The following is a 27379-nucleotide window of genomic DNA, read 5'->3' on the forward strand; positions in this document are numbered from 1 at the left end:
TATATAGTGCCAAACCAAAACAGCAGTCGCCTCGATCCATCACTGATAGTGTTCCACTGTGTGTTTCCACTGATGATGGTTTGATGCAGACACATCTCTCAGGTCCTGTCAGGTCATTGCTGGATTTTTTCATATTTTTTTCATGTACAGTATTTTTCTGACTATAAGGCGCACTTAAAATCCTTTAATTTTCTCAAAAATCAACAGCCTTTTAATCTGGTGCGCCTTACAGTCCGAATAATACTGTACTCTTTATCTCCTGTAGATGGCTCTTTTTAGACCTGTCAATTCTTTTGTTCTCCACTTGTCCACGTCCACAGTTTCTCCAGTTTTTTTAAGGACACACTGCACACCATGCCAAGAAACACATGGAAGTTTGAAGTTTTGTGCTAATAGTTTTTTTTATATCTGTCAAACTGTGTTGTCTTGACATTTTTCACAGATTCAAATAAAAAAATTCCAACAAATTATGTGTTTTTTAAACAGGCTGCAAGTAATAAAGTTCCTGAAGATATCATTTAAAAGTGGTTCTTTCCTAAGTTGTCTATTATAAGTAGACACAAGACTGGTTCATTCCTTGAGTAGGTCCCTGAATGCTTGAATGATTCATAGGTCAGTGTTATATTTAACAAAAATAAAGAAAACAATCCTCTGAAAAACAGGAACAAGGTAGCGCTGAAAATGAGTGAAAAAATCAGCCAATGTCCAAAGAAAAACCTTAAGACCTTAAAAAAGTCTGGAGAACTATTGCTCAAGACCAATTTTAAAAAAACTACAAGAAAGTCTGGCTCTTTGGAATCAACAAGTAATGAGGGGTGACTTTTGCACAATAGTGTCTGTTGATTTGAAGAAAAACAAAAAACGCTTAAAGGCAAATTCTTTTTGCCACTTGAACTACGAGGGTTTCCACACCACCCTAAATACGTAGACATGGAGTAAAAAAACAAATATGTTTATAAATAATATAAAACACAGCTAAGTGTTATGGAACTTTTACAGTTCTGTAACAGCCTCTCCCATAGCCACTGACATCAGTGGCTCAATCTTTGGGCCAAACAGAAAAAAAAAAGTCACTGGCACTGCTGTTGCCAGCTGTTTTGCACTTTTTATGGTGGATAAGGCATTTGTACTGGTTTCTTAGAGAAAAGATTATAGAAAGCACATTTCAAGTTTTCAGCATTCCCTGTCAACTGAAGCATTGTTCCTTTTGACATTGGTGTAATGCATGTGTGTGTCATATTTGTGTTAGATCTGAAGTGTTGAAGCTGCTGTTTTCTGTCATGACCAAAGCAACAGAGCCATAAATCAAATAACCTGGCAGTCTCCAAGTACTTGACTTGTTGCATAGATAGATTATTTGGATTTCTGTGTCTGATTTTCTTGGATGCGTTTCACTTTCTTTGATATAAACATTGAGACAACTTTGAGCTTTGAAAGGTTTTTTTCGTATTAATTTCAAACAAATGTTTGCCTTTGGAAAAGGATTTCTTACCAGTACAAATAATTGCTTCAGACATGTGGATTTAAGACATACACGATAAATTCATACACGCGAAATAAATAATCTTCACAAAAAATCTGTACTGTTTATGGAGTAGCTTTAAAATCAATTCAAGGCGATTGTATGGAAACAGGTTACTTTTACTCTGAAAGAAACAGAGCAGTGTTTTGTGTCTGTATGTGGAGAGGGAATTTATGTGGGTAGGGGGGGAGGACCTGAGCACTAATTGGGGAAAACATATAATAGCACATTTTGTGGTGAGCATTTGGGCCATAACAGTGCCAGAGTGGTTAGCTGGAACACACCCCTGGAAATGGGTCAAAACATGCAGCATAATATCTACTCGGTGGCATTTTCTTCTTTTCCTTCTCTTTCTCCCTTCCTTGCCATCCATACCATTTTAATCAATGTTATGTCAATCCCTCATTATGCTCTTCTTCCTGCCCTCTGTGCTAGAGAGCGGTGCTGAGTGATGTTGCGTGTGTTGAGCTAATATGACTATAAAAGGTTGGGGCCGCAGAGCCTTAACGCTAATCCGGGTGCAGAGCCTCTTTTATTAGCCCTGCTTGTGTCTGTCTGTAATTGTGTGTGTGCTTGTGTGTCTGTGAGAGAGCGAGAGACAAAGATAAAGGCAAAGGAAACACAGTTAAACCCATATTACACTGTCCCATCCTTGACAGTCATTCTACACTTGAAGTGAGATATAGTCAGGGAGCAGGAGACACATTTGTTTTTAACAATCTTCTACAAAAGTGTGCTTTTTTGTGTGTGCTGTTAGGGAAGTGGTCTGTGCGGTGTCAAAAGAAACAAATGACCTCACTCCACTTTGGACACACTCAGAGCCTCTATGTGACCAAGAATGGACAGAACTACATCTGCAAGGTGTTGCTAACACTATTCAGTCCCATATAATTAACAACAGAACTTACAAAAAGCTAGTCGCTTAATTTAGTTGCTTAGAAATAAATATTTCATCAATATTTTTATGTAAATTGTGAATTGAACATTTTTTAAGTACCTTCATGCTCAGTTTGTAGAAAATGTTTTGGTCAGAAAAGCAGGAATTTTCAAAAATCATCATATACCGGAAACATATACTGGGGCGATCGTGGCTCAAGAGTTGGGAGTTCGCCTTGTAATTGGAAGTTTGCCAGTTCGAGCCCCGGCTTGGACAGTCTCGGTCGTTGTGTCCTTGGGCAAGACACTTCACCCGTTGCCTGCTGGTGGTGGTCAGAGGGCCCGGTGGCGCCAGTGTCCGGCAGCCTCGCCTCTGTCAGTGCGCCCCAGGGTGGCTGTGGCTACAACGTAGTTTGCCATCACCAGTGTGTGAATGTGTGTGTGAATGGGTGGATGACTGGATGTGTAAAGCGCTTTGGGGTCCTTAGGGACTAGTAAAGCGCTATACAAATACAGACCATTTACCATATACAATGTTTCACTGCTAATAGAAAATATTAGATTGTTCATTTTCCATGAGTGTGTGAAAGTACATTTAAGTTAATCTGTCCCTCCTGTTTCAGTATGTACACTCTCTTACATAACAGCACATAACACATAATTTGAAATGTATCAGAAAGGAACAGGCAGCACTGTGCACAGTCCATGAAGAATCAAGAATGCATAATTGGACACTCAACCAAATGATCTGATTATATTTTCATGTGGTGTTAAGCTCATTTGTGTGCATGCTAAATTCTTAGCTTGCTTACAAAATATGCACCTGTGTATGTTGAAGCCCATTTGAACAGCAGAACCGGTATTCAGTACCAGATCGTTGTTTTTTTGGTTTTCTGCTTGAATCTGTTTCAAATTAACCAACTTCCTCCAGAGCGGAGTGATTAAAGACTGTTTACATATTTAAGGTTTAGCTTGAAGATGAAGGAATACACTGAAACATGGAGACAAGAAACGTGTATGTAAATTTTATGATGCGTGTAAAGTGAGAAATGTCTGGCTAATAATTACTGTTTCCTCAAAGCCCATAAAAATGGTATGCGTCTACACCACGGAGCGTCCCATTATCTGTTTGTCACCTTTTTAACAACATTTTGCATGGGGGATAATTGTGTTTTTGCTTTTTACTGACACTAAATTCACTTTCCTTATCTTTATTGCACAGTAGTGCTTAAGAAAGTGTAAAATGTAGCTCCTTTTTTTGCTCAAAGAGGCAGATATCACAACATCATACCACAAACCTTTATGTTACACTGATTCTGTTTGCATTATCAATTCGTGGCATGTTCCCAACTCACATAGCCACTGTAATGTATAGAGCAGGCATTAAAAAACGATTGAATAAGAACAAATATCTTTAAATGATAAACAGCCACGTTCATTCTTTCTTTTTCTCAGATACACTGTGGTTCAGAACCTTTGAACTCTTTTCTCTAACAAGCTGTAAGGCCATTAAGACAGCACACAATAAAGAACACACAAAAGTAATTTAATCCTGCAGGTTCCTGCTATTAAAAACACATCAGTGAGTCTAAAGTAGACCCTCCATCATGTGGTGCAGAACCTAGGTCTTTCATTATTGTTCTCTAAATACTCATGCAATAGAAGAGATCCATAAATCCTCTGATAAACACAGGCTGAATGTGGACATCCAACATCACCTTGACCCACCGGCCAGCTCAGTAATCCCGATGTTTCCAGCGATTCATGCTGTTTGTGGTTTTTGTGTTTCTGCAGCTGACGGATGGTGGAAAGGCAGCGAAAGGTGGTATTGCTGTTGGAGACATGGTTCTTTCCATTGATGGCATCTCCACGGACGGCATGAACCACCTGGAGGCCCAGAACAAAATCAAGAGCTGCACTGGCAACCTCAGCCTCACTCTGCAGAAGTAAGCAATGACCTCACGCTCTGTGTGTCTGAAGTTGTTAAGCCAAACCCTAGCCACATCACCTTGAAATGATTTAATGTGTGAACCTGAGTGGGTAGACATTTATCACCATGACAACACAGGATCCGTGCACTCCCTTTCAGTTAGTCCCAAACAACCCAGTTCTGCATCAGATTTAAGATCCATGCTTCCCCTTTCAACCCCAGACATCCTGCATCCAGGCAGATGTTCACTGTTGTCGTAGGAGATAATCTTACCTCTAACACACAGCAACGCCATTAGTTCTGCCTGATCGCTTGTTCCCCGAAGGGAAGCGGGAGAGCTAAAATCACACGGAGAGCATCAACATGTGGCCCATCACCTCTTCCCCCAAGGCTTACTCCTCACTGTCTGGTGGAATCCTGTGCATCGGAGCTGAATTATCTCAAGAATTTCTGTTGTAGTGTGTGTGTATCGGTGCGTCTAGATCATAGTGGATCTCATGTGGTTCAAATTGTCTGTTTTTTGGCGGCACTTGTAGGCATATGTGTGTTTTTATTTAAGCCCAGTGAGATATTCAGGGCTTTTACACTTGTACTTTTGGATTAACGGTGAAGAGAGAAATGCTCGTCTTTTTTTGTTTGTTTGTTTGGATGTTTATTTGTGCCTCTGCATCTCTGCCTCTCACTCAATCCAGATTTTACATTCCGTCCTCTCTTGGACATTTTTCTTTTTTTCATCCCTCACTTCATGTGAGCCTAACACAGCATGTCCTCTAATTTGTGTCCAAATGATGACAGACCATAGATGTTTACTTTTGGTTGAGTGGTGGAGAGCACACACACTAATATTATAAGGCTTTCCGCTTCTGAAGGTCAGCGTGCGGGCTCGCGAGTGTGCATGTGTCTCAGTGTGAGCAACAGATATTCATGATCTAGTTCTATTTTATGATGAGGGAAACAGGTCTTAGAATAACACTTGGCTAAGATGGATGGCTTGGGGCATCGCAAAGTTTTGCTGACAACGATATGGAAGCCACCGAAGCTGAAACCAAAATCATTTTGCAGGAAGCGGTAGCAGTCTTTCTATCCTTGCCTTAAATTTTTTTTAGAATATATCCTCCAATCTCTCAGCAAACTGATAAAACACCACGATAGGTTTCTCACTGACTGATTTCCCTGACAGTTACATACAGATTAGTCAGGACACTGTCAGACTGGTTTTGTATAACCAACGTTCATAGCAGCAAGCAATCAAGAAGTTACTGCACCCGAGGTTAAGAGATATTCCAGCATATAACATTTTTATGGGACCACAAGTTGTTGTTGTTAGAGAGCATATTAAAACACACCATTCAGCTATTAACTACCATGCAGCTGGATCATATCGAGCATCATTAATTTTATCAGTGGTAAAAAAACATGTGGCAGTATTTTATTATGAAAGCTGCGCGATTAGGGGACATCTTTGGGGACAGTTCGCTTGAGATTGACAGCAATTTGTGCCCCTTCTCCAAACTCCATTTACAATGAGAAATAAAATCAGAGTGTCTGGGTTTCTGACATTAACTGGCACTTTGATTAACGTAGTCTGAGTTCAAAATGTTTCATCCCTGGGTCAACATGTGGTCCATCTTTAACGGGTTTGCATGAATAATGGAAAGAACCAGTCTAGTCCCTTGTTTCTGTTAGCGTTTATAGGTTATCGCCCATTCGTCGTTCCTTTTTTCCCTGTTTGACCACACATTTTGATTGGCTTTGTCACTGGGTCAAAGAGCAAAAGGAATGAGAGCAGTGCGGTGATACAACAATGCATGTGGTGTCTGTACGTGTGTATTTTGAATGGGAGACTGGTTGTTATTCGTTTTCCAAATAAAGAGGTGGATGTGGAGAAGAGATGGACAGCAGATGTGTGAAGAACAAGAAGAGAAAAGCTGTAAAAGTAAAGTTGTCTCTACAAGGCTGTTAAATTGACATGAAGCTAAATATGTCCAGGCTACAATTTTTTTTTTTAAGGATGGCAAATATAAAGAGCCAAATTATCCTGGCACCGACTGACCTCTTCATCCAGTAAAAAGCTGGAACAGAACTGGGATTTATTAACTGTAAATGCATGAATGCAAATACCATGGTTACCAGAGAAATCATCACACACGAACATTCATTTAGTTGTCTGTGAGACTTTCTTTATTTCTTGGGGGGAAAACATTACAGTGAAGCAAGCAGTGCCAAAATGGCAAGCAGCAGGTGCCAAAACAACATCAGTGGAAATTTCTTGCTGTTCCGTCTATCCCAGCTCAGATCAATCACTTTAAACTGATCAGAGCAAGAAAGAGTTGAGCCAGCTGGAAAAGTTCAAATGAATAACCCTGTGCATAATGTAAAAAAAAAAAAATCCCTAGAATGAGCCACAGGTGAAAGATTATCGGCACATTTTGATCAGTTTTTCTTGCTAAAAAGTTTATAACGTAGTGGCTTTGTACTTTGTAGAAAGACACTGACTACTGCTAAGTTCTTAAGTAAGGGTTTAACTACTAGTACTTTTGTCAATTCTTGACGTACTGAAGTTTGATGTTTTATTGTAAATGTAAATTAAGTCATACTTTGAGGTTTTCATCTCTGCACATGGAGCCGGATTATATTCAGCTGCAGCTGTGCATATCTCCCTCGGTTTGAATTCAGTTACGTTGCTGTAGGTCTGCTACCTTATCACAACGTGGGTGATCGATTCTGCAGACTTTTAAACATCAGTTAAATCTTTAATCCAATCTCTAAGAAGGTTTTTGTTTATCCTTTTATGTTTTCATGACAGACTGAAAAAATAAATTTCCCTGAGTTAGGGAATGCTGACAAAAGTGAGTATAAATCTAAAGTGTGTGTTTGTTTAAAGCTTCAGTCTTTGCCTGATTTGTTTTTCTGGTCTAGGAATGCACTTTGTATTGTTATAGGAATAATAGGTTTCAAAACACACTTTTGGTTCTCGAGCTTTGGGGCCTTGATGGCCTTTTGTTAAACAGAACCAGTGTTTTTGTTGCACTCCTGCTGAGAAAGCTTGGTAGAAACACTGAAAAGAACGAGAAAAGGATGAAAATGAGAAAACACAACACTTAAACAGAGATGGAGACGGATTCTTCATCACTGTTTACCTGAAATCTTTGCTTGCAAGTTATGACATGAATCACCTTGCATAATGTCACCAGGCGAGAATGTTGAAACGTCACTACTCCATGTTTAGATTCATATATCTCCATAAAACTATACTAGGATTTGATACGCACAGCTGTGGAAAAAAAAATGCAGCCAAGTTTCTGGGAGTTTGTTTTTCTTTTCTTTTCCTTTTTTTCAATGAATCGTTTTTTCCGTTCTTATCTTCAGCGTCAAACTGAATCCCGGTTGATGAGACCAATAAAAACACCCAATATCTTGTTTGCTAAATGGGCTGTTTTATTGTGGGGAAGACATGTGGCGCACATGTGTGCATAGCACACTCACACACATACCACGCATGAACGCAAATAGACTTTCAGAGAAATGGTTGGTTAGGTTTTGGTATACTCCTCTCAATTTGCAGAGTTGCAATCTGTAAAATAGTTTCTAGAGTCTATTGGTTATGGACACAACACAACTTCGCCGATTCCTAACTGACATCTTTAAACTCCTTGTTGTGTTTGACCATCAGTCCAAAGCGGAAACATTTACTAATATTTCTAAACATTTAGAATTACAAATGATAGATGGAAGCCATATGTGGTTGTGTAACGTAGCTTTTGCATTCAAAGTGACTGAAGCACTTACAATAGGTATAGCTTATTTTTCTCTCAGCTGACTAATTTGTGGCAGCTTCATTCATGAGTCTTTCTTTAAAAGCAGGGATAGGTGCCAGAGGAAGGCATTAAAGAAGAAAAGATGGCAGAGGGAAGATGTGTGGATAAAGTAGGGTAAGTTGAGGAAGGTTTAAAGAATGAACAGTAGTGCTGAACTAGTGGTTTGAATGCAGGGTGGAAGGAAAAGGTAAGACAATGAAGTTAGACTTTGTTGTTTTAGAAATTACTAAGGCAGAAGGACATTTCCTCCTTGCGTGATGGCTTTGTCCTAAAGGGGTCCCACTGGTGAAGTGTAATAAGTTTCAGCACTTAAATTCACCTCTTTAGCGATATCATTATTTTCTGCAAAGGAACACCAAAGGATTAAACTCTTCATTTCAACCAATTACCCCGTGCCTCAACAAAACCACCTTTGTATTTCACTGGTACGCACTTCGACTGCCAGTGTCTGGCTAAATGGTTTATTCCCCACAGTAAAGTCCTTTCGAAGCCCATTTGACTATTTAATGGACTCACGTTCATGTGTGTGTTTGAGTGTTTTTCTCTAGTAATGGCACAGTGTCAAGGCCCTGATGTGTTTTTTACCGGGGAGAAAATGAAACACAGTTGACCTGATGTACCTACACCAACACAGGAACACACAGCAAATGATTGCATTATTTAGATCATGCAAAAAAGACAGGATTTAAAGCAGCTTTTGTGTTGTGCTAAGTTAATTTTGTTTTCTTCTTTAATCAGCATGGAGATCTCCATCTGTTGAAAGTGCCTCAAACAGGATAATTGCAGTGTTTGACAAGCCTTTTCTTTGTTGCAGAGTTTCTAAATAGTGGTGGGGTCATGACATACTTTTCTAAAAGCTCTTATGCATGAATGTAGAAGGCCACACAAAAAGACCCTAATAAGGGTTAGATAAACAAAATCAGATATGAGATTTCTTGTGTGTCTCACTATATTGCTGATGATGTGCTGTTGATGTTTTACTACAGTGGGACTGACCCCTTCCCCCACAATGCAAAAGCATGCACATAAGTCAGAAGGGGATGTTTAGCTCACCTGAACACCCTATAATAAATTCACACTCATTTTCCATTGACAGAGAACAGCAGTGGTCTGCACACCTAATCGTCTACTCCTTCCATGCGCAGAAACCCTGCAGACAGAGTCGCACACACTCGAGCACACATACATGCACAGAGCTCACATAAAATAAAACTCAAGCAGCTGCCTGATTTATTTTGAGCCTGGAAGTTTGGCCTGTGCTCAGGGAAGGGGTTGTGTGGGGGAAGTTTACGTAGAGCTGGGGTATATGTTTTCATTTTGTTTACGTTGTGTTCTCCGAAAAGCAGAGACACAATCCCTGCGTTGTACTGGATATGCCGATGCTTGTGCACGGCCACGTGTCTGTCCAGAAAACACGAGCAAGCACATGTGCACAGAGAACAGTGATGTGTGAAGAGAAGTTAATTGCAACTCCTAGTAGTGAAATTGATTAGTTTTAATTGCTTTTAAATGAACAGAAATACATTTCCTAACAGACCACTTTTATATCTCAATGTAATCTTAAATCTAAGAAATATGAGAAATGTGAGAGAGCATGAGTTACATAATTGGGGGGAGTATGTGTCAGTTACCTGTTAGTGGGCAACACTGATACCTTAATATAATGATGTATTGCCTGTTTTTAGCTTACACTTGAAACCCAGTATGGATGGCATACTTACTTGGAACGAACCGCCATGTAACAAGAACAGCATGTTTGAATGACTCTGGGTTTGAAGCCCAAAGACAAAATCAGATTCCTTGTTTACAAAAAGAAATGCATGGTTTTAGAAATTCCATCCATCCATTTTTTAACCACTTAACCAGTTCAGTGTCACAGGAGTGCTGGAGCCTATCCCAGCTGTCATTGGGTGGGAGGTACAAAAAATACACCGGTTAACGCAGCAACACTGACATTTGGATTGCGAAGATGTTTTGGAGCCAAAAAGGGGGCACGGATGATGTGTTTGTGTGCGAATGTCAGGAAAATAAGGCATCACCGAAGTTTCATATTGAACAGATTAAAAACATGTGAACATATAAACTCTCAGTTTGAAGTCAGAACACTGAAACAATCAATCCAAGTTCTAGATTTTTAGGTCAGATGGAAATTAAATTGAAATCAAGCACATAGTGAAGACATAACAAGAAAAGTGGGCGAGAGAGTTCAAATAATCATGGAAGGTGGTTGTTGGGTGATGCTAAGCAGCTTCTGGTGATGGTAGACATGAGCACCTAACAGCCTAATTCATGAAGATAGCACTAGGTATTCTATATGTTGCACCAATTTAAACTCAAATGCAAATATAAATAAGAGGGAGGGTTTAGTAAAAATGTATAGGAAAAAATAAAATGGAGGTCTACTGAAAACAGTGAAAATGTGGCACATTACCGTGAGTTAGAACTTATAAGACTTGCACTGTAGCTGCAGAAATTCACAGCTCTTTACAAACCCTGTGTACTAATAGATTCTCTCTGTGCAGCTGCCATTGTCACTTATTCGCCTCTGATTATTTGCCAAAGCTACGAGTGCTAAACTAGGCTCACCTGTCTCTGTCTTTCACCGGTCTGTACTATTTGCCAAAGATCAACTAAAGCTGATGGCCGTCATCCTTGGCTTGTCGTATTCACTGTTCATATCCTAATACCAGCTTCACGCACCTGTCTCTGTATGTCTTTTTTTTTACATCCTCTTATTTTTGCCAAAAAAATCCCCCCAAAAATATTAGGGGTCTGTGAATCTAGCCCCTAGATATTCTCAAGCCAAGAACACTGTGTTATGCTCATCTGTCTCTGCTTTTTTTTTTTTACTCTGTCTCTTTTTTCATTTTTTTTTATACTATTCTTTGCTATTTGCCAAAAATATCTTACTGTAAGCCAAGCGCACTCATCCTTAGGCGAGCCAGCACTCTTGAATAATACCCAGGCAGGCAGCTGGAACAGTGTGAAAAATCATCTGGACTGACAGAAAGAGAAAAATAAGAAGCTACATATTGTATGTGCTGAGTAATTACTATAAGTGCATCTCAGGCTGCAAGACACCATGAGAACATAAACGGTGCAATCCGCAGCTTTGTTCCAAATAAAATAAACTTCTAATTATAGTTACAAATGACTCTATAATAAATTGCAATTAACATGTTTTGTAACATAATACACACTTTTCCCAGACATGATTTGTTATGTTTTCCTTCAGTTCTCACATTAAGCTTTAGGTGCAGGTACTGTTTTCAGTCTAGACTAGGCATTATAAATTCATTTTCAGGCAAAATTCTCGTTATGTATTCTGTATGTTTATGCTCATTTTATTACATAATCAGATAAAGTATTTAGGCACATGTGCTGAAATTGATCAGATTTTATAGTGGAAAGAAGCTGAAGGAGACTCAGGTATTTGTTCAGTGAGAGCCAGGATCATATTAGGATCACTGTCATGGACAGTACTGTGCAATAGTCTTGAACCACCCTTCATTTCTTCATATTTTATATTTTATATTTTTATAACAGACATATATGGAAATACAGTATATAAGGTAAAAGTTCTAATGAGCTTCAAAGTCCATATTTGGTATGACCACATTTATTCTTCAACACAGCATGAGCTCTCTTAGACGAGCTTTCTTGTCATTTCTTTAAATAGTCTTCAGGAATAGTTCTCCAGATTTCTTGAAGGACATTCAAAGCTGCCTTTTGTTCTGTGAACACGATCCTGCAGAGCTTCAATAATGTTGAGTTCCGGGTTCTGTCGAGGCAAATTCTTGATTGATTGTATTGCACTGTGTATTTTCTATCTAGGTATTCATACTGCACTGGTAATGGGTTTGGGATCATTGTCATGCTGAAAAATGAAGCCAATTCGTATAAGACGCTTTCCAGATGTGCATCAAAGTCTGATGATACTTTTCTGTGTTCATAATTCCCTCAATTTTGACCAAATCTCCAAGACCTCTTGCTGAAATGCAGACCTACACCATGACACAGCCTCCTCCGTGTTTTACAGATTGGTGCCAGAAAACGGTTACATCAATGTAACCATTTTCTGGCCTCTTTGACACTGATAAATGACAAATTTGGATTCTTCACTCTATAAGACCTGTTGCCACTGATTTACAGTGCAGTTCTTGTGTTGTTTGGCAGAACTCAGCCTTTTAACCTGTTTCCCTTACTTAAGAATGGCTCCTTGACAGCCACCCTTCCACTGAGACCATTTCTGATTATCCTCAGCAAATAGTAGAGGGATCAACCGAAGGGCCAAATGTATCTTTCAGGTCTTGTGTCAGGTCTTTGCTGGATTTTTTCCTATTTCTTAAAGACGTTGCTGGCATTTTTCCTAGATTCAACTAAAGAAATGGGAACAAATTATGTATTATTGCAACACGTTTCTAGTAACAGGGTAAATCGTTTCTTCATTAAGTTGTCTGTTATGTTGAGTAGTCACGACACTGGCTCATCCTTTGATATAGGTGCCTTTTTGTGTTTAAATGAGTCATAGATAAGTGTTAAGTGGCTTAACAGAAGTCATTCCAATGATAAGTGGAATGGTCAGGTACAAGAGCTGGACTATAAATGAGTGAAAAAATAGCCAATGTTAGGACTATGCAAAAGTGAAAACTTTTGCATAGTCCTATAGCCTTGCACGATTTTGAGGCATTGACCTAACATCACTCCGAGAACAATGGAAGAGTTTGTGTGTGTATTTTAGGTAAAGAGCCAAAGAGAGAAAAAGCGAGAACCAGGCCAGGTAAACAGATACAGAGTATCCAAAACAAGACGAAAACAATTCAAGGAAACTAGAACCAATCTAGTAAATCCTGAATCTCTGTGAATGAATGTTTCAAAGTGATTTTGATGCACATTGATATCCATAACCCTTTCAACAGACCTAAGGCCAGATGTGGAATATGGAAAACACTTCCTGGTCCAGCTGTGGATCATTTTGATGAGCAGACAGTTCTGAATAATGTGCATAGCCCGAGCCCTGTCTCTTTAGCCTGTCTTTCTTTCTTCTATTTGATGTATTATTCCTGATTTTACTGCCTTAAAAATACTTGTGAGCTGCCAAACAGAAGAAAAGAAACTGGGAACTGCAAAGCACTAAAATGAAAAGACAAAAACATCGACTTTTTCCCTGTCTTGCTGACATTAACAGTTTGTTGTTGGCACTTTTGCAGCCTGCCTATCACTGTTGCACTGTTTATTCTTCTGATGAAAGCACTTGGAGTTGATGGACTAGTACATGTTATAAATACATTGAGACTATAGTTCAGTACTGGAAAGGTCTTGCAGGACTACTTTGCTAAAGAATGCAGCATCAGTTCAACCTGTTTGAGATCCCATAGAATCATGTGTCCTCATACAGCGTGAGCCCTGTAACATTGATCATCATCAAATCATGCTTTGACTGGGTGTGATGTATTATGCAAAGACAGTTCAGGGTGCACTTTTACTTTATAAGTAGGTTTGACAGTTTGATTTGAATAAACTCATGTTTCCTTTGGATACTGGTCTAGAGTCTCTCGCTGCTCTTTGCTTTGTGTGGTTCTTATTAAGATTGTCAGCTACATAGACACAATGATAAATGTTAAATAGACCTGTTAGTATTACAGTATTACGTTACCATAATTGCAGCATTTAGAAAAGTATTTCTACCATCATAAATACAGGTGCTCATCTTTCTATTAAACTGATACTATGATGACATTTATAGTTAGAAGAAGATGGAAAAGGGAGGTGCTGAAAAGATGGTGACTGCGAGTTGTGCGAACAATTTTACAGGACTATTTCGGGACTCAGATGATAACTGATCCAGCTACTAGAGGCGAAGCTGTGTGCAGTATTTGCCTCAAGAAAGTTCAGCTGACCGATGTCTCACCAGGTGTTGTCATTGCCTGATTTCAGAAATAACAGTCAACTTATTCTCTGTGAAAGGAGGGTGCTTATTATCGTATATACACACATGCTACAGTTATGGATGTTCCTCCAACTAATGCTCTGGTGAATTAAACAGAAATGTAAATATAGGTTAATGAAAGTAAGCAGACATTTCAAATGTAGATAAAGTTAGCATCAGTAGTCTTCTCTCCTCGCAGGTTAGGATCCACATGACAATATATTAAAAAAAAACAGCAAAACCTTCCCCCACCTTTTGCATAGCTATCAGACTCCAGCAGCACAAGAGTATTAAAGGCTTTAATACGGTCTTGTAAAAAAAGGCTTAATATTTCAAAATTCTATAATCTAACTTTATTTATTTTTTAATTGTTCATTTATTAATTTATTTCTAACATTCAAACAATTGGATACCACTGCCATCTGACATCTGTGTCATGCCTTGTTGGTGGGTCCTGATGAGAGACATGAATAGATCCTGGTGACCCTTAATCTCTGCTGCTGAACAGTTGTCTGTGTAACACAAAGACAGAGGGTCAAAGTTGGCTGGTGTAATGTTCTTGCAACCAAAGATAGCTGTAAGCGCCAACAATTACATGACCCCCTATGAGCAAGCGCTTTGGCGACAGTGGGAAGAAAAAATGATAGATAGATAATTAAGTTATTATGTTGTACAGTCTCTGGTCCCTGTTCTGAACAGTGTTGTACAGTATACTCAGAGGGTTAGTAAAATCTCACAGTGCCTTTAATTCCAAATGTTAACGTTCCTAACCACAAAGACTTCCTTCACCAGCAGCTCAGCTTTTAGGTTTTTACAACTATCTTTATAACTGTATAAAATGTGAAGGTATAAAATATGACCCGAAGTCAAGTCATTAGCAGGAAGAATAGGCATTAGAAACTTAGCATGCTGGGATGTGTAGGAGGAAGGGATAAATGGGTATTTGAGTTTTGCTATTTCTGTGTGACAACTGTTAGTTTTACTTCTCGGTCAGTCTCCTGTGAAAGAAAGCTGTAAAAGTTTAAATTAGATTTAAAAAGACAACTCAGGATTCTAGCTCTGCTATTTACTGCCCTGCTACTCTAGAAACAATGCAAGCATTCAGACTAACTCTGTGCCATTACACAACCACTCAGCAGTTGCATTAAAGTTTCATGTGAAAACAAACCATCTGCCCTCTACCTTTAAAAGATATATATTACAAGACTTTAGTGTTTCATAAAATTGGAAAACATCTAAAAAAAATTAAATACTGTAAATGACTGCATCTGTTTTATTACCCTAAATTATATCATCTGTGCTTCAGCAGTAGTTTATAATAGAGCATGAGATTTTAAATGGTTTCTCATTGATTTACTGTTTAATGTACTTAAGATACTGACTCTATAAACTATGTGTATTGGCAGTAGACTCTAGGTTTTGCGACTCATTTTTTGGATTTTTATTCACAGTCTTTATCACACTGTTTTTTCCCACTTACTGTGGAGAAAATACACATTATATTTATAGAGGTACTGCCTTTTAGTACTGTTGACCAGCAGACTCTAACACTACCTCCTTTCTCCTGCACTGATGGGGTTTAAACTTAATGTGTCTGTTTCCTCCCATGATTTGCTTTAAGACTCCTTAGGGTACCAGTCAACTGCTGTGTTTTTGTTAGAAAGTGAATTACTATAAAAATTATTTGTTGCCATGTTACCAGAGTAAATACAGTTCAGGTTCAGGCTTGTGTTGCCTCTTTATTACTTTCCCACTATTAACCTCAAATTTCTATAAGTAAACTGCAAACAGAAAGATTGCCGATGAAGATCTGCAAGATCTATAAAATGCAATGTGTATTTACCTAAATGTAGCAATTTTAAAATCAACTGTACACTAAGAAATATTAAACTGAATGTAATCTAGCTGCATTAGCAGTAGGTTGTGTCAGCGTGACGTGCAAGCTTTTGTGGCCCATCAGATAAGCAGGCCTAGATTATTGTTGTATCTTAAGAGCTTGCATCCATGAAAACCATGGTCAGTTTTTACCCCGAGTATTTGTGTTGGCATGTGCATTTGTGGAAGAGGACAGAACTGAAAGAATGTAGAAAAGATTTTTAAAAAACACCTCCCATTTGTCGTGAGCTGCATAATGTTGAGCTTTTTTGATACGAGAATAACTGACGAACACCTGAAATGCAGTGCTTGTGATGTAAATAGTACTTGTATGTCATTACAGTTTGCTTCAGACTAAGTTTATTTGACTGAATAAAGATACTGCTGTGGCTTTTTTGGTCTGGTCACTTTCAAAGCTCCTTTTAGGGCCTCATGTGATGTCATATGTATTTGAAAGGCCTGTTGAGGTCAGTGTAGAGATAATGGTGGGATGGAGAGGATAAGAAATGTGGAGGAAAACACACTCATACCAAGATAAATGGACATGAGTAGAGTTCTGTCACACACACACAGACAAACACACACACACACACACGCACACACAGGCTTATAATGCTACATTAGGAGATGTTTCTCGTATGGCCTTGCCTAATGTGAGGGCCGATAATGACAGTCATAGTCGGCTTCCAGATCTATTTAAGGACCATTTCTAGTAAATAGTATTGGTATGGAAATAGTAGCTAATGCAGATGTTGTTGGATTTGATCACATCATAACAACACTGACCAAGTCCTCTCTAATCACTGCACACAGAAATTGATTATCAAACACCCAAATGGTGAACCACATGTGGTAATAATCCTGCCAATCGCTCTATTTTTAGTGGTTCCCTGGCATTTTCTCCTGCAAACGTGTGTCTGTCTGCTCCAGTTTAAGGTAGAACTGGGAAAAGATTGAAACCAAACCATCCTCTTCGTCTCCCTTTTTTTTTCCTAATAAGGTACAGAACAAGAAATAAATACACAAAGGCTAAGAGTATGTGTCCCACCTTCAGGAATGACGACTGCATACATTTTAGATGTCTTTGTTTATTCTCTTAGTCATTATCTCTTTTGTTTAAAAAGGGTGACCTCACTCTAGGGGTCCAGAGGAAAAAAAATCTACATGAAAGGCAGGAAGGCAAGTTAGAAAGAAAAGCAAGATGATTAGAACAGAGACAGATACAAATGGTGAGAGATGAAATAATAAAGAGGAAACTGTGAGAAGAAAAAAACTGGAAAGCACTAAGAGGAAATGGTTTTTTTGTTGTTGCTTTGTGAAGTACTGCCTAAAAAAGGCACAGTTATGTTTGTATGTAAATTAAGGAGCTTCTAAAACCCTTAAATCTTCACAGTAAAAAAGGATGTGTCCTCTCAGACTAGCTGAATAAGTTCCTGTATAGTGTGAAAAATTTATCAGTTTTTCCTAGTATCATTTTGACACTTGACAAAATGTGTATTCTTTCCTCACTCTGCTATTTTTAGCTGTGTTATGGACTAGGAGTTAATTATTCTATTTAATTAATTCAATAGAATGTTGTCATATTTTTATCTTTGGATCTACTTGGTTCAAAGTGTTTTGATTCCAGTTGTGTATTCCCAGATCTTTCTATCCTTGGACTGAATGCAAAAGAGTTGCCCAAAAAAGACAAATTATATGCAAGTCAGTGTTCACGGCTGTTAAAAACCAACTAGTTTTGAGGTAAAACAAAAAATTTGAGTAAAAAAGAAAGAAAGAAAGAAAGGCTAAGGTGTACTAAATCTAAAAATAAACTAGGACAGACGCACTTTGTGCCTCCATGTCTGTGTTTGCATTCATGAACGCTTATTTGAAGAAGCATGTCCCATGGAGTGTATAAACTGGTCCTTGTGGTCTGTGTTATTGCATTTTCCCAGCAACATTTCCTGGACCAACCTGTCCTGTCTGAAATCACTGTCACCCCACCCTCTCTGCGTGTGCATGTGAAGTTTCTGTGAACAACTGGATCTTTGTTGTTTCGCCACCTCTAGCGATTATGTCATCCATATGGCAAAACACTTACTTAAAGAATTTTAAAGTTCTTACATGTGAATGTGCCTATTTGTACATCTCTGTGTATATTGTGCTTGTGTAGTATGATCTACACGTGTTTTGTTTGCTAACAGCTCCTAACTCGCACACACAGACACACATATGGGCAACAATCTCCTACTGATTCAGTAGTGTTAGTTCCTTGCCGGTGAAGTTGATGGCATGTCAGGGCACAGCCCTGGAAACATCACTCAATGATGTCATTTGAGCAAGAATAGACCAAAGAGATTAGAAACAAATGCACAACTGAGAACATGGAACAGCCGCGATTGTATGGGTGATTTGAGAGGAGACGAAAAAGAGATACCTCCTCTTCATGATGCAGTCAATTAATCCATCAAGTCTGCTAAACAAATTAAAAGATACACATTGTAGCTATGTAATTAGTGAAATAACACAAAAGATTGAATTTAATATTAACATGATGCTGTACCAACACTCGCCCAAACCACAGAATCAAATTTTTACATTGCTTCTAAGTTTTCTTCTGCAAACAGTGAAAAATCTGCTGATGCAAATCTCCACAATTTGATACAAACTCAACTACTGATTACCAGCATACAAAGGAAAACATAGTTTATATCAAATATTTCTTTTTATCCTTAGCGATCACACTATTATGTAATAAAATGTCCATGAACATTAAACAGAGCGAAGCAGAAACAGGCATGTAGAGCCTGACAGTGAACACGAAACATGCAGATAACAAATGCATCAGGCAGAGAGCAGAAACCTATTTTATAGCAGCTGCTGTGAACTTAACCCCTAAATGGATCGCTGCATTAAGACAAAGAACACACGGATGCACACACAGTGTTTCCAATTTGGTGTCCAGGATAGATGAACTGCTATGTTTGTCCCTGTCACACTATCAGTGTCTGCAGCAGCATTTCAATTTAGGAGCCTCACACATTTCACTTATGAAGAAACATTCAGATTCTATATTTTCTCTTATAACCTGTCTTATCGCTGTTATGTTGTGGTAATTTATCAAAATTAAAGAAAAACAAAACTGTGTTATTTGTTTATTTAGTGACTGCTGATTGTGTGTGTAACTTTTACCCAGTGCAAGGACGTTTTCACACACACTTTCTCCAGTTCTGAGTTGTTATTAACAGCTACTTAAGTTTCAGGAAGATCAACCTTGATGCTCTCATGAGTTCTGCTAAGGTTGAGCCAAGTCAGAGGATACACATCTTATTAAAACTGTAGGTTTCTTGTTTGAAACCTAAAATTAAATTTGACTGTGAAAATGCCCGGAGGACAGATCTGAACCTCTGTGAGTTAAATTAGACTGCTGTTTATATTCACTTTCTAACAGCCATCTTTTCCCCCTAACATGTGACTGTAATCATTTCCATGTTAGTGTTTTCCAGTTATAGGTGCGGTGTAATCAAGGCAGTGGCTCACAGAGATGACGGTATCAGATTTGAAATACCTTTCTGACTAACCCAGTGTTCCCCGTACTACCCCGATGTGCCACACATATTTCCATGGTATTGGTTGTGCCCATGAGATCATGGCTGTCCCCAGATTAGCCTTGGGGATATGCTGGACTGTTTATGGTTTAGTGTGTCCATGGAAACAAACCCAAACCGTCAGGAGATGAGAGGATGCAGGTGACTTACTGACACACGAAAGGAAAGATGAGCTGAATTGTTGCAAACAGGAATGTAATTGACACTACAATCAACCTATTGTGATAGTTAAGTGCCATAACCACAATCAGGATGTCTATGTTCAAAGAATTTTCTCAGTAAAGGTTCCTGGGGACAAAGTACAGCCTGGGGTGCCGAAAAGCCTGTTACAGATACTTTGCTCAGGCCAGTTTATTTTCTCTTATTTCCTTTTCCTAAAAGTAAAAATCTTGTTTGAGTGTGGGATCTGCATAAATTCCTGTGTTCAAAATCTACGAAAGCTACAGCCACGATAAAATCTGTTGTGTAACTGTTCAACACAATATTTGCCCATAAACTGTTCCTGCTGCAAATATGATTTGTGATTATCTCAGTTCTGGCAAACCAAAACTAGTGTGGAACAAGAGAAAAAGAGAAAAAGCCAAGTGCGTATCTGTGTCTGGAGACTGATGAGATTCTAGCTACTACAAGGGTGTCGGTTCAGATTTACAGAGATGAAGGACATGAACCTCCCTGAGGAAGTTTCGCGAAGGATTGCTCTGAAAGGAATGCAAAGCTGCTGACATTTACATGTCTGCAGTTACGGTGCAGTTTGCTTAACCTTTAATTTATGTTAACTTACATATTTCCCCCCTTTTTTACATCCTCAATCAAGCCGCGTAGCACTGCACAACCGTTTGTCATTTGTTCCATGTGTGTACCTGTTTGTTGGTAGTGTTACAAAAGTTGATCTTGAGTGTTTACTGTTGCTGATTTGATTCACTTATTTGCATAAATTAGGTGCCGTTGCATTGATGTCATTTTAAACCACATAAGTCAGCGAAGAATATTGTCAACAGATGAAAAAGGATCTCAGTAAAATTAATATTGCTATGAAGTGCTAAGCCAGAATTACTTCTGGGCAAAGTTAAGAGTGTAGGGAGTTCCAGACATGCTCCTCAGATGACCTTTAGGGGAGAGCAGAGCTTAAAGAGGCATCAAGAGTATCAAACACCAACTGTATCAGATTAATACAGCCCTTTATGAACTAAAAACAGCTGCCTTTAGAAGTTTAGACAGATTGAAAGAAACCACAATTTTCAGCTCCAGTAACTAGAATTTATTTGTTTCATGCACAGACACACACCAAGCCTCTTTTGGTGCTCTCATAAATGATGACAGAAACATTTCTCTTCTCAGTGTTGGTTTCTATGCTGAAAGCTCAAAGGTTTAGTTGTAATTCACTGTAACCGCTTGTTTGTTTTTTTTAAATAAACCTCAGCAAAACCTAAAAAATGACAGTGTGGTATTAGTACTTTTAATATTTCTATAAATATAAGCAAACAGTGTGGAAGAGCTGGTGTAATTTTACCCGCATGGTGCTGGCTTAAAGTCACAGTGTTTGAAAGGAAATAATAAAATGAAAAAAAAGAGTGGTGTGCCATCATAACTCATAAAGTTTTCCTTTCGCTTTTTCTTTCTTCCTTTCAGGGCCCCCAGTGTTTCTAAACCTCCTCCTGTTGCACCAAAGGTACTGTAAAAATATGAAACTCAGTTCAAAGTGCAAATACTAATCACTCATTAATTAAAGCATGGCATCCCAGGTGAATAATTAGATTTCGGCTCCTTAGAGCAGCTACATATTTGTGTTTGTCTGTGTAGTCATGTGAAAAGTGAAATATGTGTCCTTTTTCCAGAAAAGAGTAAAATAAACAAATGAATTCATTAAAGTAAAACTAAGTAAAAGTAAACTAATTAAAAAGCTTTCACCTGGGGTTCCTTGTTCTCTAGCGAGTGACTTCTTTTTAGTGGTTAGAAGTTGTTTTGTTGCATGACCACCACTTTTGTCTTGATTCATTTGCTATGTTTATGTTTATTAGGAATTACAGCCAGGTATACTGGTGTTTCCCTAGTTTTTGAAAATAAAGAAATTATGTATGAAGTTTATTTTAAACTCTGTTAACTGAACTATTTATAATAGACTAACATATAGACATGAACATGTAACCTGGGAAACATCAGCATAGTGTGTGCTTTGATGTGATTTATCTGTGTTTGTATTTGCATGCTTTTCTCTCATATCGGTAGGGCAACAGATCAGACATCATAAAACCGGTAGCCATTGCCCATCCTCCTCTTCCACCCCATCCTCACGATCATTCATCCAGCCACTCTGCTGTGTCCAACAACAAGGCCCCCAGACCTTACGGGGACTGCAAATCAGAGAGTGAACACCCTCCTTTACAGTCCCCTTTTGCCACTTCCATCCCCTCTCCGTCCTCTGCCTTTACACCTGCATCCTTCCATACTAGTCCTCGTCCTCCTTCTCTTTCTCCACCTCCTGTTTCTTATCCATCCTCTGCCTCCTCCTCCCCCCCTGTCCTCGTCCCGCCTCAGCCTTCGGTGTATAACACACCAATCAACCTGTACTCCACTGAGAATGCGTGTGAGGTGGCCATGGGGCAGAGGCGGGGCCTGTTGGAGAGTCAGGGTGGAGCCTTACCACTGCAGTTTAATGGGTGAGTGGTGGCTTTGTAAACTGGTTCAAACAATTAACCGTTCTCGGCTCTTTCACATTCCTCAGTTTTAGCCACTGAAACCGTCTGTTTGCTCTCCTTATGGGTATTATTGCACATTTTTACTACCGTGCCTGCTGGATGATTCACAGGTTCAGATTCAAACACCAGTTGAAATACCAATTTATGCAGTAACCTGTAGTAACCTGTGGTGTTTCTCTAGGACATGCTTACAAGGTTATAGTTAACTTTAAGTCCAATCCATTACTTCTTACAGCATATAATATCCAAATATATATTTCAGTTATCCTTTGCCAACATTCCTAAAAAGAAGCGCAAGTTTGCAAACATCTGGGAAAACTTTCTAGGTGCCAGACCAAAGAAACATGAAAATCAGTTCCCCCTGATCAGGATCATTTCAATTCTGAAATTCTGTGAATTAAGAAAAGACAAACAGTAAGGCGTGCTTTCTTAAACATAGTAAATAACTCCCAGAGTTTTCTTAAAATAGTAAATAAAGCATGCTGTGAAGCTTGCTGTGGGAGCATATCACCTCATTTTAACTTGTTGAAATGCAGGTGCAGTCTCACTTCTATTTTTGTGTTTGTGAGCACATCGCGCTCATAGGTCTTCATTTTATCACAAATCATTAAGGAGAATCTCTCCACTGTTGACCTTTTTTAACAGGTGGACGGATGAAGAGAAAGATGGAGTCAATAACTACTCTCATCATGTTCATGTTCTCTATCATTTTTCTTTACTCTATTTCTCCTTTAAATCAATCACCATCTTTCACATCATAGCTGCATGGAACTGTCTTCACCAACATATCTGCCATCATATACTCTTCCTCCTTTTCTGTCTCAACTTGTCTTTCAACCTCTCTAGAGCCATAGTGAGTATAACTATGCTCTGATGCTGTTAGTAATCTGTCTAAATATATATCCTCCATGGGTAACTTTAGCAGTTTGGCATTCTCTTTGCTCTTATTTTAAGAAAGAATTAGTCAGTCTGGAATCATATAAATTTATTTTTTTTAAATTCAGTGTCCTTGACTTGTTCATTTTTTTTAATTAAATACTTTTGAAAAGAGGAGGTGCCAAATGGACCGCTCCTTCTCTGACTCATAATTTCTCAGTTCGTTCCAATTACATTCTCTCTCTGAGCACTTTTGAAACTAGTCAGTGGTCTCTCTTTCTGTAAGACTCAGCAGTCACTAGTGATCTGCACAATATAATCTTACACCGTTCAGACGTGCGCACGTACTCACTAGAGACTAGTGATGCATTTTAGTCACGTACGTGGCCTATCTCATGTATCAGAGTTAACATTTAATACCACATCAGGTAATTAAACTACTTTATTAAATCTTGAAATTGATATTTCGTTTGATTTGTAGTTTTTTATCGATAGCTAATCTCATTAAAAAACATATCTCAACATTCTTTTTGACTTTAGTTACTGAAGTTACTCCTTTGCTCCTGTTTTCACTAATAGATTCACACATTACATCATTTTAATCATTCCCAATCCATCTAAAAGATTTACTTTCACAGCTGTATATGAAATGTGTAGAAATATATACACGTTGAAAACATAGTCACCATTATGTCTACATAATTACGCAGACCAAACTACGATTTGATCTAGATTTCCCTGCATGCTTAATAGCAGGTGTATTTATTCTATTTATTTTCTACTGTTGCTGATATGCATACAGCCTGGCACTACATGCATGTATCCAGCTTTGCATCTTGCTTGTTTGCATGTTGCATGTTGCAAATAACTTGTGTGGTTTGTTTCACAGGGGATTTATGAATGATATCTTTCAGAGTAAGATATATATATATATGTGTGTCGATGTCAGTCCCTTTCAATCCTTTTTTCTCTGCTTTCCAGACGGCAGCATCTCATCAAGTGACAAAGTTAGTCTCTGAAGCATGTCACATGATTAACTGGCCACTTTTCTTTGTTCAGACTGTTCAAGTGTTCAGACTTCTCTGTGCATGCATTTACTTACCTGCAATCTAATTTCCCAAAACATTCTGACAATGTGCAAAACCTAATGAAGAAAAGAATGCAATTTATTTATTTATTAATGACAATGCAAAAGTTTAAAATGACAGAAGTCATAGCCTTCACTTTTTTTTTCATAATACACCGAAAGTGTAACAAGATATCAGTATCAACGAGATATCTATGAGATATATGTCTTTTTTTATTGTTTCTTTCTGTATTCAGCGGTTCATCTGCTGATTTTTTAATTATTGCATTCTGTTTTTAATTAACATTTTATTTATTATCTTTATTCATTATTATTATAACAATATCTCATCATTATTAAGAAAGAAAGTGTACTTTATTGATCCCCGTGGGGAAATTCCTCTCTGCATTTAACCCATTCACTCAGTGAAGCAGTGGTCAGCCTTTGGGCGCCCGGGGAGCAGTGTGTAGGGACGGACGGTACCTTGCTCAGGGGTACCTCAGGGTAGCTGTTCAGGGGAATCGAACCCCCGACCTTCCGATCATGGAGCCACCACTCTACCTACTGAGCTATCCCTGCCCTTTTTATAGTATTTTACCAAGATTACTAATAAAAATGGTTTATTGTTCAATTTGGCTAATTTCAGGTTTACATTATTATAACGTTTTATAACATTTTAATAATGCAATGTGAAAATGTTGTAGTAGTTCACTGTTTACATTTTATTTGAGAGCTTACAGTATAAATTGTTTTCCTTATTTATTATTAAAGCCATGTGTAAGTAGTAAGACATTTTTATAGTATTTTACCAAGATTACTAATAAAAATGGTTTATTGTTCAATTTGGCTAATTTCAGGTTTACATTAATCAAGAACTGCAGCACTGCAGTCTACATGCTTTAGCTAATTAAAATCAGACTTACTATGGTACACTTTCCTGGGGCAACACTATATTTTCCCTGAAGTATGAATCTCTAATATTGATTCTGACAGAGTGGCATCCAAAACACATTCTCTCACACACACAGGGGATATATTATGAAATGCTCCCAGTACTGGAAGTGTGTGACCAGGCTAACACATAGCTGTCAACACTGCCACACCCACATAGCTGCTGCTTGAACAAGAGTGTGTTGAGAGACTCATAAATCAGTCTGTATTGAATGTGCTAGGTAAGTTTGTTAGTGGATTTATAGGTGATTTATTGACAGCAGTGCCTGGAAAAAAAGTCTTTGTTTCCATGTGTGTGTGTGTGTGTGTGTGTGTGTGTGTGTGTGTGTGTGTGTGTGTGTGTGTGTGTGTGTGTGTGTGTGTGTGTGTGTAGTAGCCCTAAGAGTTGATTTATTGACAACCAATTAGTAAGAAGTTTGTGGCTGTGCATGCACGTACTGTTCATATAGACACGTAAAGACCAAAAGTAATTTGGTCTTCATGAGTTTTATGTTTCAAATGTGCATGTTCCTCACTATGATTTGAATAAAACCACAACTTTTCAAACTGTTTTAAATGAAGTGTTGCTCTACTGTGTTTTATGCAGTTCAGTGACACCACCATGTGGTTGAAAAGAGACCCAGGGTGTTTTGGTTAATTCCTTATGTTGGCTTTGTGTTGTACGTGCACTGGTAGATGTGGTCTGTGAATCTTTTTTTATTTTATTTTTTTAATTTTCCACTCCAGTCACTAAGATTTCCATAAAAGTTTTCATCACAAGTAAATCAAATTCTGTCTCTGTCTTCTTTCTGTACTTCCACTATAGTGGACCTCAAAGTATTTTAAAGTAAGTCTTTTCACAAATCCATTCATTCTGAGCACAGATATTTTATATTATTGTGCGTTTATTTTGTTTATTTTTATTTCTGTTCTGTCTTGTTTGTTTAAAAGAAAACCCCCGCCACCAAGGTATTTTATTGGTGTCTTTGCCACCAAATACATTTAACAGACTGCGGTGTGATCTCTTCGCCCTTGCCTAATTAGCGCCCATTTACATATTTACAGTGTGGCACACTTTCATTTCACATACCTCTAATTATCTAACAGTTTGATTATTCATTATTTTGTATAATAACCTCAAAATATGTGTTGTATATTAATTTAAAGTCATCTAGTCAAGGTAACCTCTTAAAACATGCTTTTACATCATAACACATTGTGGTGTTCAGCTCACTGTTATTAATCACCATCTCTGTTACTTTAGTTAAATGGGAGGTATATCTACTGATCCCATGCATCCTCTTGTTTCCTATCCTATCTCAGAGTGCCTAGGAAACATGTTGTGGATACAGACATCCATTTTTACCATGTTCCCAGTCACGCTGATGCCAGCAGAAAGCGCATAATGGAGGACACCGAGGACTGGCGCCCACGTACTGGCACCACCCAGTCCAGATCTTTCAGGATTCTGGCTCAGATCACTGGCACTGAGAATGGTATGCTCCTGACTACAGTATAGTACATGTAATATTAGTGCATATAAACTGTTGACCAAACTTAATAATTGTGATGCTTTGTCTAATGTTATTGCCCTTGCAGTTCAAAATGAAGAAGCTGACACAGCCAAGAAGACAAAGTAAGTGCATGGCAATGAAGATGCTCAAATTTTACTTTTTATTGTCACTGATTGTGTGGAGTTACCTGGATGTCACTAACATAAAAGTCACATTTATGGAGCAAACAGAGATTCTCACTCTGAATCTTTGTGGCACAGTTCTGGCAGTCACACTGATCCTGTGTGGGTTCTTCCTGTCTAGACAGCAGAGGAAGGATCACATTTTATTCATTAAGTCAAAAGCCAGACCTCTGAATACTGCACTTCACAATTCTGAATTGCTTTCTGAGCTCCGAAAGCTCAGAAAGCAATTCTCATTACAATCTCCTCTAATGCTACTCAAGGTTGTTTTGGAGCATGTCAGCAGTTAAGAGTCCTTCTCTGTGTATTTACCAGTTAAGGTGTAAATGAGTGTTTTGGTTTGTTTTTTTCTGTTAGTCATTGTCGTTTGTGGATGTGACGGGTTTGCTGTGCTGCATGATGTGCTGCAACCATGACTGCATTGTGGCCTTATTCTCGCCGTTGGTTGTCCATTGCTCTTGGTGGTTTGTGGAGTTGTTGCTGTGTGTCTGACATCCCTCATGCTAACATACAGATAATTCTGAATGTGAATGTAGCTGTGTGGTTTGATTCATTCAATTCATAGTAATGGCCATGAT

At 38.4% G+C, this 27379-nt stretch overlaps 1 protein-coding gene across 6 annotated transcripts in view; it reads left to right on the forward strand.

Moving 5' to 3' along the window:
• pdlim5a (PDZ and LIM domain 5a) overlaps positions 1-27379 on the forward strand; it is an 82588-nt gene that overhangs the window by 15924 nt on the left and 39285 nt on the right. Inside the window, exons 3-9 of one of the 6 annotated variants that reach the window (XM_039620901.1) lie at positions 4193-4344; positions 21167-21206; positions 21764-22194; positions 25932-25952; positions 26057-26074; positions 26429-26601; positions 26705-26741. In XM_039620901.1, the coding sequence (XP_039476835.1) occupies positions 4193-4344; positions 21167-21206; positions 21764-22194; positions 25932-25952; positions 26057-26074; positions 26429-26601; positions 26705-26741 (872 nt within the window). Of the gene's footprint in view, positions 1-4192; positions 4345-21166; positions 21207-21763; positions 22195-24090; positions 24117-25931; positions 25953-26056; positions 26075-26428; positions 26602-26704; positions 26742-27379 lie in introns of all 6 variants that reach the window. The other 5 variants (XM_039620904.1, XM_039620902.1, XM_039620905.1 and 2 more) reach the window with 5 other exon arrangements.

This window comes from Oreochromis aureus, linkage group 12 (assembly GCF_013358895.1).
Source record: "Oreochromis aureus strain Israel breed Guangdong linkage group 12, ZZ_aureus, whole genome shotgun sequence".
NCBI classification, from domain to species: Eukaryota; Metazoa; Chordata; class Actinopteri; order Cichliformes; family Cichlidae; genus Oreochromis; species Oreochromis aureus.